This window comes from Rosa chinensis, chromosome 1 (assembly GCF_002994745.2).
Source record: "Rosa chinensis cultivar Old Blush chromosome 1, RchiOBHm-V2, whole genome shotgun sequence".
Taxonomy (NCBI): Eukaryota; Viridiplantae; Streptophyta; class Magnoliopsida; order Rosales; family Rosaceae; genus Rosa; species Rosa chinensis.
The window spans coordinates 18,578,435-18,590,006 of NC_037088.1; the positions used below are offsets into that span (position 1 = coordinate 18,578,435).

Consider the following 11,572-nt stretch of genomic DNA (forward strand, 5'->3'; position numbering starts at 1 on the left):
GCCTTCTATTTGCCTATGTTATCCTTGTATTTGCTTTGATCAAGCATAGCAAATGCGTCACCGAAGGGGCCTCTTTGGTGTAGTACATCTGAGGGCTCCACCTTGTAGAAAACTGCTCTAACCTCTTGTCCTTTTAATTTTCTGCATTCAAGTATCTTGACTAGTTCATCTAAGCACCACCTCGACGAAGCATAGTTTTGAGAGAAGACGATGATAGAAACTTTGGACTCCACAATTGCTTTGAGGAGCTCTTGTGGTATGTCGTCTCCTCTGCTAAGCTTATCATCTCTAAATGTCTCAATTCCCTTCTGACACAAAGCCGTGTGCAAATGATCTGTAAAATTAAAGCGCGTATCCCCACCTCGAAAACTCAGGAACACCTCGTATGTGTAATGATTTTGGTGATTGGTAGAAGAACGTGGGAGAGAAGAAGATGAAGAACTGACTGCTGCTTCATTGGTCAGAGAAGCCATATTTTGCTTTTCCTTCTTTGCCTTGCTCGATCTGTTGAATGTGGCCTTCTTAGAGTGCTTTTGTATTGTCGCCTTGTCGGTCTCAACTCTCCAAGTATGTAGTTTATTTTTTCCCAATCGAGGTGCACTTGCCAAGCAGCATATATTCTTTGCAACTTTCTCTTTTACTGTACCAAGCACTCACTAGGCGCACTTGCAAAGCATCTTCTACTTTCACTTTTTCTTTTTGACTTGGACTTGGAAGACTCCTTTTTTTTTGTTTTCAGTGGCGATGACTTAGAAGACTTGGAAAACATTACTTTGATGCTTGATGGAACCGAAAGTTCTGTTGGAACAAGGAAATTGTGTATCCTCTATGGAGGAGATTGCATTTAAAATAATAGGTTATGTTGAAGGAAAATTGACTTAGTGTGCCTTATAAAACTATGAGTAGTGTTTGGCTCCAGAATTTGTTGCAGCTGGTCAACAGTCTCTTTTCTGCGCAGGCGTGCCAGCACCGTTCGGGTGCGGTCGTCGGGGGTGTCCCTTGACCTGACTTCTATCAAGCGATTGAGGACAAGGAGAGCACCAACCTCGTCGTGGGATTCTTTGTGCCTCGTGGTGAGGACTTTTGCTAAGCTTCTTGAAAATCACCAAATCGATACTCGATGTTGTAGATCGAGCAGAGCGAGAACCACCGGGAAGTGAGGAGAACTTGCTAAAGCGTGACTTTAGCTTGGCTGGGTTGCTAGGGCGTTACCCTTGCTTGGCTGGTTCTGTAACCGTTGTGGTCGCGGCACTACAGTCGGCTCCCGAGGAGACTAGGACCGAAGTACGTTGACAGAGGGTTTGGTGGCACTGAAAGTCGGCTTCTGAGAAGACTAGGACTAGGAGTGTGATCACCGCTAAAAGAAAGAGAAAGAGAGGAGTAGCTCTTAGAGAGGTTGCTCTAGAGAGAACTTAGATCATCTTAGAGATGTTTTGATGTTGTGAATGTGTGTCTTAGAATGAGAGGAGAAGGTGTTTATATAGGGAAGAAAAAGAAGAGTGAAATGATGAGTGGAAGAAAAATAATGAAAGTAGATCTAAGTTCATTTGTAAAATATGGAAAAGATAGAGAAAAGATGAAATGAAAGCAAAGCATGAAGGTGCAGCAACATGGAAGTGGTGATGATCTATTAAAGAGATTGTAGAAGAAAAATATATCCAAGGAAAAAGAGAAAAGCATCTAGCTTTCTTCATGTGGGTAGGAAACATGAACATGTGAATATTGAGCTGTTTTTAGGTCAGTTTCTGCCCCTTTATTCCTTCAATTATTTCTCCAACAAGACTTCATTATATGCCTTCGACTTCTTCATATGAAATGTTCCACTATGAGTGTAGATCATCCTGACAAATTTTCAGATTTTTATTCCATGTGGTTGGGCCGGAAATGCTGCTGGACCTCTTACAGGTCCAGTTTTCCAGTTTTGCTTCTGTAGAAAATTGGGCTGATTGTTTGAAGGCTTTCCACTTAAATTTAACTCTGGCACTCTGTATAAAATGATCCTTGGGATGTCTAGTATTAATCTGGAAAGTTTCAGCACATTTAGATTTCATTTTGTTAGTCTGCCGCCCCTCCTTCCTTGTTTAGCTCGGTTTCTCCTAGCCGAAGTAGGAAAATGTGCTAAAGTTGACTTTTCATGCTTCCATGCTTCCATGCTTCCATAGTAGGTTTTATTTAGCCTCCAAATATATATTTCGAGCTTGTCGACAATATATAGCTTGAGCCACTGACATTGGCTCAATTTCTCCAACACGTGCCTTGTCAGACCAAAATATTCATTTTGGGTCCAAACACTTACAGCTCGCATAATTCTCCATAGTAGGCTTTATTTAACCTCTAAATAATATATTTCGAACTTGTCGACAATATATAGTTTGAGCCACTGGCATTGGCTCAATTTCTCCAACACGTGCCTTGTCAGACCAAAATATTCATTTTGGGTCCAAACATTGCCCCCCAGACCTCGAAGTCAAAGGTCCTCGTCTTGACTAAAGAGGTCTTAAATCAGCACTGCTCTTATAATGTTGTTGCTCCAAAGCCACTTGTATTGGCTTGACTAAAATTACTTGAACAGTGGCCTCTCTCCCTCTTAATTATATATAGTGAGCGTATATTAATCGCCAGTCTTCCTTTGCGAACCATCCTTTGCGAGGCCATGTAATTAAAACCACTTCGCTGCCAACAATTCGTAACCCAGTTTTCGCCACAATTATTGGCAAAAATATTGATTTGACCTCCTCCACTGCTAATACCATACTAGGCATATTAAATGCCTCTTGTATATGTGCCCAGACCAATGGCCTCTTAAGTATATTAGCAAGTTCCAGCCACTATTAGGCAAGAACACAATTTTTTGCATCCTCCGCGACGCACAAATTTGAAACTCTTTTTGTATTTTTGTATTTTTTTTTTTTAATACATTGTGAATCAAGGTTTAGACATGCGGCCCAAGTATAGTCGTCTAGACACAAATTTTCTTTCAAATCCTTTGGGCAACCTTACTGAAATGGCCAGGTGGGGGAGGGCGAACAAGAGAGGCAGAATTCATTTTGGCATGAGCTGCTCCCACATATAGTGGTTTAGGCCCATTTGCACGCACTTCTGGATTCAAGAACCTGTCATGAACGTTGTCCCCTTTCTAGACACCATTTCACATAGGCTATACTTACTAAGATGAGAAAGGTCATAAGTGTGAAGACAGTTCAACAAGTGTTAATAAAAGCCTCCCTTAACCTTAAGGGACCTGAACTGGGCACCAATAAGGAGTTTAGGCTAATATTAACAAAAGAGACTTCACCTATTCCGTTATGATTCACAAATGACGAAAAAAAAATGAAAACTGAAAATTGACAGGAAATTTAAAAACAAAGAAAGAAGTTAGCAGCACTATATTTGGCTAACCTCCAGAAGGCCACGGGGGAGGCCATCTATGCTTCACTCCAAGCTCCGATGTATCAAAATTTGTAGGGTAAAAATCCCTCCTGTGAGAGCTTGTATCAAATTCTCGTTGAAGAATTTGGAGGAATTTGGCTCGTGAGAGGGGTATTCTTGCCCCCCAAGTATCTTTGTTGGTTGACGAGACATGATCTCCAATTGTAATTTGGAAGATGACGGTGTCCCAAGATCGGCTTTGTCGCCAACTGTCGCCAACTTCTCTTGATCAAATTATTTCTCCAACAAGACTTCATTATATGCCTTCGACTTCATTATATGAAATGTTCCACTATGAGTGTAGATCATCCTGACAAATTTTCAGATTTTTAGTCCATGTGGTTGGGCCGGAAATGCTGCTGGACCTCTTACAGGTCCAGTTTTCCAGTTTTGCTTCTGTAGAAAATTGGGCTGATTGTTTGAAGGCTTTCCACTTAAATTTAACTCTGGCACTCTGCATAAGAAATGATCCTTGGGATGTCTAGTATTAATCTGAAAAGTTTCAGCACATTTAGATTTCATTTTGTTAGTCTGCCGCCCCTCCTTCCTTGTTTAGCTCGGTTTCTCCTAGCCGAAGTAGGAAAATGTGCTAAAGTTGACTTTTCATGCTTCCATGCTTCCATGCTTCCATAGTAGGCTTTATTTAGCCTCCAAATATATATTTCGAGCTTGTCGACAATATATAGCTTGAGCCACTGACATTGGCTCAATTTCTCCAACACGTGCCTTGTCAGACCAAAATATTCATTTTGGGTCCAAACACTTACAGCTCGCATAATTCTCCATAGTAGGCTTTATTTAACCTCTAAATAATATATTTCAAACTTGTCGACAATATATAGTTTGAGCCACTGGCATTGGCTCAATTTCTCCAACACGTGCCTTGTCGGACCAAAATATTCATTTTGGGTCCAAACATTGCCCCCCAGACCTCGAAGTCAAAGGTCCTCGTCTTGACTAAAGAGGTCTTAAATCAGCACTGCTCTTATAATGTTGTTGCTCCAAAGCCACTTGTATTGGCTTGACTAAAATTACTTGAACAGTGGCCTCTCTCCCTCTTAATTATATATAGTGAGCGTATATTAATCGCCAGTCTTCCTTTGCGAACCATCCTTTGCGAGGCCATGTAATTAAAACCACTTCGCTGCCAACAATTCGTAACCCAGTTTTCGCCACAATTATTGGCAAAAATATTGATTTGACCTCCTCCACTGCTAATACCATACTAGGCATATTAAATGCCTCTTGTATATGTGCCCAGACCAATGGCCTCTTAAGTATATTAGCAAGTTCCAGCCACTATTAGGCAAGAACACAATTTTTTGCATCCTCCGCGACGCACAAATTTGAAACTCTTTTTGTATTTTTGTATTTTTTTTTTAATACATTGTGAATCAAGGTTTAGACATGCGGCCCAAGTATAGTCGTCTAGACACAAATTTTCTTTCAAATCCTTTGGGCAACCTTACTGAAATGGCCAGGTGGGGGAGGGCGAACAAGAGAGGCAGAATTCATTTTGGCATGAGCTGCTCCCACATATAGTGGTTTAGGCCCATTTGCACACACTTCTGGATTCAAGAACCTGTCATGAACGTTGTCCCCTTTCTAGACACCATTTCACATAGGCTATACTTACTAAGATGAGAAAGGTCATAAGTGTGAAGACAGTTCAACAAGTGTTAATAAAAGCCTCCCTTAACCTTAAGGGACCTGAACTGGGCACCAATAAGGAGTTTAGGCTAATATTAACAAAAGAGACTTCACCTATTCCGTTATGATTCACAAATGACGGAAAAAAAATGAAAACTGAAAATTGACAGGAAATTTAAAAACAAAGAAAGAAGTTAGCAGCACTATATTTGGCTAACCTCCAGAAGGCCACGGGGGAGGCCATCTATGCTTCACTCCAAGCTCCGATGTATCAAAATTTGTAGGGTAAAAATCCCTCCTGTGAGAGCTTGTATCAAATTCTCGTTGAAGAATTTGGAGGAATTTGGCTCGTGAGAGGGGTATTCTTGCCCCCCAAGTATCTTTGTTGGTTGACGAGACATGATCTCCAATTGTAATTTGGAAGATGACGGTGTCCCAAGATCGGCTTTGTCGCCAACTGTCGCCAACTTCTCTTGATCAAATTATTTCTCCAACAAGACTTCATTATATGCCTTCGACTTCATTATATGAAATGTTCCACTATGAGTGTAGATCATCCTGACAAATTTTCAGATTTTTAGTCCATGTGGTTGGGCCGGAAATGCTGCTGGACCTCTTACAGGTCCAGTTTTCCAGTTTTGCTTCTGTAGAAAATTGGGCTGATTGTTTGAAGGCTTTTCACTTAAATTTAACTCTGGCACTCTTCATAAGAAATTATCCTTGGGATGTCTAGTATTAATCTGGAAAGTTTCAGCACATTTCGATTTCATTTGGTTAGTCTGCCGCCCCTCCTTCCTTGTTTAGCTCGGTTTCTCCTAGCCGAAGTAGGAAAATGTGCTAAAGTTGACTTTTCATGCTTCCATGCTTCCATGCTTCCATGCTTCCATGCTTCCATAGTAGGCTTTATTTAGCCTCCAAATATATATTTCGAGCTTATCGACAATATATAGCTTGAGCCACTGACATTGGCTCAATTTCTCCAACACGTGCCTTGTCAGACCAAAATATTCATTTTGGGTCCAAACAAGTAGTAATAGGAGAGAAGGTTCTAGATTTCCCAATCCTACACGGATTAGTATTCCTTGTAACATTAGAACTAGTACTTTGTGAAGGAATGGATGGATTTCAAAACTTTTTAATTAGTGCGGAATTAGTTTAACCATTAAACTACTAACTAAACATAAAATCCATTCCTTTAACCCATGATCTTGGCTTATTGTGATATGTATATAAACATAGCATGCATAGTAAGGAAGAACAAAGAGGGAGTTTATGTTCTACTCACCCTTGGAGCGTGATTTTAATCCGATCCAAGTGAACCACCAAAGTTCCTCTCCTTGATCTCTCCTTGTGTGTGTTTCCTCCACCTTGAAGCACCTTGGATTAAGAACTCCTTCTTGTACTCCTTCTTGTGCTTGTAATCTTCTCTTTGATGTAACAAGTAAAGCCACAAAAGGATATGGCCTCTAAGGATCTTCACCAAGTGAATCAAGAGATGAAGAAAGATAAAAGAAAAGAAGAAATTATGCAAGTGTTCTTCTTTCCTTTAATTTTGTAATGGACCAAGAAAGAACTCTTTCTCTCTCTCTCTCTCTCAAATCTGAAAATAATAGTGTGGAGACACACTTATTTTCTTTGTCCATGCTTTCACTTTTATATAATAGGAAATAACTCCAATTACTAAAAGAAAATATTGACTTTCATAAAGCCAATATTTTGGCTGGTCCATACTTGTTATTGGGCACTAAAAATGTGTCTTGGGCTTTCATTTAAATCTCATTTAGTGAAGCCCAAGTCCACACGAAAAGCCCGACAATAGTTTAGGCCCAATAGGTTCGGTTTTACCCGAAAAACCTAATTATGTCCAAATAATAAATCTAATTAATTATTTGGTAATAACCAACTCTTGTTTAATCTTCTTCATATACAATCTCAAGGATCCACTTATATGGTGTGCGATCTCTTAGGTTCTAATTAACAAGGCAGTGAAGTTTATAGAAACCATTCTATTTTGTTTACGAATCAAAAACTCCATTTTTGATTCTCCCTTGTTATTAGGATTATAAATGTTTATTAATCCTCGGGGACTTCACAAGTCATGAGTGACGTCTTGCAACATATCATGACTACCCTAGTTAATGTAGAATGACAAAGAACCTATTCAATTGGAATTACAATACAATACGGTCCTTCTCTAACACTATGTTCTAAATCACATCACCGGGGTATGGAATTGATATGTCAATCCCCTAATGTGATTTTCATTCTTATGTGATTCTTAGAATGTGATTAAAAACTCCTTTTTAATCTCATTCAATGCTTTGGCCAAAGACTCATTGAATCACATCTTTGAACATACACCTTATTTACTTAAGGATAGAGATTCCTTATTGTACACTCACATGTCTCCATGACCGAATTGATTATACCAATGAATGCATCTATTATATCCATTAAGGGACACAATATTATTGCATCATCAAGAGATAATCCATTCACTCATAAGACAACTATGGTGTCTCAGGTCAAAGGACTAATTTGTATTATTGCAATTTAGAGTTCAAGTTTGACATGTAAGTAAGACTCCATACAAGAACTCTAATGATCGCGTTCAGTGTACTCTTTAAATTAAGAGCACCCACATACTTATATTAGTGTCTCTACACAAATGACAAGAGACATATCATCCTCCATATTGAGCATACATAGTATGTGCTAGTCTTTCCGGATTATCAATGTCCAAGTGATAATCCTATGACTAGGAACTTTTTAGGATAAGAGTGTGAAAGAGTAAAGGTCTCACACATCTAACTCTTTAGATTACTTTCTCTTTAACTCATATTCCTTGGACCTTGTTCAATCAAATATCAAATATAAGCAATGAACAATAAACTTGCCCTTTTGATTAATAATAATTACATCAAAATGATTGTTTTAGGACACAATTCCTTCACTTTGTAATCCCTATATATAGGGCTCTTCTTCTCAATAATAATACACAATTCTCTCATCAATTCTCTCTAGAATCTATTTTACTTAAACACGTTATCAACATGAGCCCTAACCTTGAGATCAAAAATCCAAAACCAGAAAATTCTTCAACATCACCTTTTTACCGTTGCACCTAGCCCATGCTAGACTAGCCACCCTGCGCTGCACGCTACCCCTGCAGCCCTTACACACCCGTGTGCAGCCTACTGCCCCTGCAGCATCGCCGCACGCCCGCTACCCCTGCAGCACAACAGGACGCTCGTTCCTGTGCAGATCAGTCTGCTTGCAAGCCCCGAAAAGTCTTGATAGGGACCTCATATCAACATACTTCCTTCATGAAAGTTGTTCATCTCTATCTCTTCTATCTGACCTATGAATTTCAGCCTTATCGGAGTTGTTTTTAGACTTATAGAACAATCGAAGTGAAAGCTATTCAGAGGCAAATCTGCTCCGAAATTTCAACAAAAAAAATCCTTGAAAACTGCTGCTGCCACCTTCAAGCATCACTGCAGCAGCTCCTACCCCACGCTAGCCTCATCTGCATGCCTGAGCCTGTAGCGCCTACACGCTCCTGCGCACGCATCTGTCGGCCAGCTTCTCGGCTTACCTCGGCCAGACCTATATCGATCACACAGCAGGATTGAAAGATTGTTTGCAATCCTTAACCAGGATCGATAGCACGCCTACAATCCTACACGCCTGCATCAACACGCACGTGTATTGAGAATTTCAAATTCCGAAATTCATGAGTAAGTTTTCACTAGTAAGTTGTTCCCATTGTTGAAATTTAAATTCATTTTTATTTTCTTTGGGGACTTACAAAATCCCTTCTTCTACATCCCACTTTTCTGTAACGTGGGTTCGATTTGCTAAAAGCAAAATCGTGGGGATTCACGCTATATACGAACTAAGAGCATTCGTGATCTTCGGACTAAGAGCGTCTGTAAGCATCGATTTTTATGAACTAAGAGTGTTCGTAGGCTACGGACTAAGAGCGTTTGTAAGCATCGATTTTTACGAACTAAGAGCGTTCGTAAGCATAAAAATTTGACCATATAAACGTCGTTGGTTTCAATCCAAATCCAAAAAATTTGGAAACTATCAACATAGACAGTGGTTATAACTTTTTCTCATTAGGCATACTCAAGAGTAATTGTGATGTCTAGGAAAGGTTTGAACTGAGAGAACGGTTTTAAAAGTGAGCAACGCTCCACCAAAATCTCACCTTACCTTACCTGGTCACTACCAAATTGGAATTACCAAACGGATTGAGTAACTACTACTTGTCTAAAGCTTGATTATCCTTTTTGGATTAAATTTAGAAACTTTGACGTAATCATTGGCTTTCATTGAAATAAAGTGTCGTTTTTGATTCGAACTTTATTCATTCAAGTATGTTTCCCGGAAAGCTAGAATGCCTCGTGGATAGTGCTACTACGCACACCATACTTCGAAATAGGCAGTTATTTCTTGAGATGATGCCTACTCGATCTTCAGTGACTACGATGGCAGGGTCATCTAAATTGATTCATGGTCAAGGACCAGCTCAATTCTTGTTGCCACATGGCACAATCATTAATGTCACTGAAGCTCTCTACGCTCCTTGGGCAGGAAGAACCCTATTGAGCTTCAAAGATATAAGAGCCAATGGTTTTCATGCGGAAACACATTGTGAGAATGGACAAGAGTTCCTTTGCATCACCTCTAATGACTACGGACATAAACGAGTATTAGAGAAACTTATGTGTCGATCTAGTGTGTTGTATGCAACCACTATTCGAGTAATTGAATCCAATCATGTTATGAGAGATGATTTATGGGATTCTGACACATATAGACTTTGGCATGACCGTCTGGGACACCCAGGTCATGATATGATGATCCGTATATTAAAGACTTCACACGGACATCCATTCTTCAGAACGAAGAGAAGTATAAACCAAAAATTGGTTCAAGGAGATGCACCTGCGCCTCACGGCGCCAAGACTGTGCAAGACCGGCCACTTAGGACCGGCGCCATCTACCCCTACGGTAACAACATGGCATTGACACCATGGATCATTGTTTGACTCCTCCTTCTACTTCTAAAGTCAATTGTGACTTCGTGGCTACACCAGAATCCTCATTGGTTGTTTCTAAAGCCCATCATTCGTTTTGCAAAACCTGCTATTTAGCAAAATTAGGATCGAGAACATCCTATGCAAAGGACACTAAAGAAAATATACCATTCTTACAAAGAATCCAAGGTGACATTTGTAGACCTATTCAACCATCTTGCGGACCATTTAGATATTTTATGGTTTTGGTTGATGCATCGACACGCTGGTCATATGTCATGCTATTGTCCACTAGGAACGCTGCATTTGCTAAACTCCTAGCATAGATTATTAAGTTAAGGGCTCACCACCCTGATCATCCTACTAAGTCTATAAGATTAGACAATGCTGGGGAGTTTACGTCAAAAACTTTTAATGATTATTGCATGTCCATTGGGATTGATGTTGAACATCCAGTTCCTCATGTTCACACCGAAAATGGTCTCGCAGAAGCCGCCATTAAACGACTACAAATGGTCGCTCCATTTGGTAATGCACACCAATCTCCCTATTTCTGCTTGGGGCTATACAATATTGCATGCAGCTGTGCTTATTAGTCTGAGGTCCACTGCCACTCTACCCTTTTCTGCGTCCCAGATGGTGACTGGGTATGAGCCTAATGTCTCACACTTACGCATATTTGGGTGTGCAGTATATGTGCCCATTGCGCCGCCACAGCACACCAAAATGGGTCCTCAACGACGATTAGGCGTCTACGTTGGATATGATTCTCCAACGATTATCCGCTACATAGAACCCTTGACAGGCGATCTTTTTACCGCTCGATTTGCGGATTGTCACTTCGATGAGACAGTCTTCCCGTCTTTAGGGGGAGATAACGTTAGGGAGAGATAAAAACATAAATGTTCAACAGGAACGACATGAATTGTTGTGGTCTGTCCTCACTCTGTCTCATCTTGATCCCCGAAACCGCATAGTCCGAAATGGAAGTGCGGAGAATTCTCGATCTTCAGAATGTAGCAGAATCGATGCCTGATACTTTTTCTGATATCGCTAAAGTGACGAGATCACACATACCTGCTGCAAACGTGCCTGCAAGGATTGATGTCCCTAAAAATAGAGGACATGACGCCACCTCAAGGGCAATTGAGCATGTCGCCAATGTCCCCTCTCACAGTGATGGTGACGTTGTGGCTAGGCCGATGGCCCCTGCCAGGAAGCATGGGAGGCCCATAGGTTCGATGGATTCTCGCCCAAGAAAGAAAGCGAGTTTGGCACAGAATAATCCATTAATCATCGATGTGAATAATCCATCTCATGAGAATATTCTGGATTATGGTTATGTCCAAGAGACATTATTGGGGGACGCTCTAATGTCAGAACCAAATCCAGAGAATAGAGAGATCTCCATAAATTACACTAGTGTACATGAGATGATGGATAGA

At 40.4% G+C, this 11,572-nt stretch overlaps 1 protein-coding gene across 1 annotated transcript; it reads right to left on the bottom strand.

Moving 5' to 3' along the window:
* Window positions 1–5: 5 nt before the first annotated feature.
* Window positions 6–473, bottom strand: LOC112202894 (disease resistance protein RUN1-like). The gene has a single exon (XM_024343950.1). It carries the CDS (start codon window positions 471–473, stop codon window positions 6–8), a length of 468 nt encoding a protein of 155 aa, XP_024199718.1.
* Window positions 474–11,572: the final 11,099 nt, after the last annotated feature.

Coding starts and splice junctions, on each gene's coding strand:
- LOC112202894 (XM_024343950.1), bottom strand. CDS start 473: ATGGCTTCTCTGACCAATGAAGCAGCAGTCAGTTCTTCATCTTCTTCT.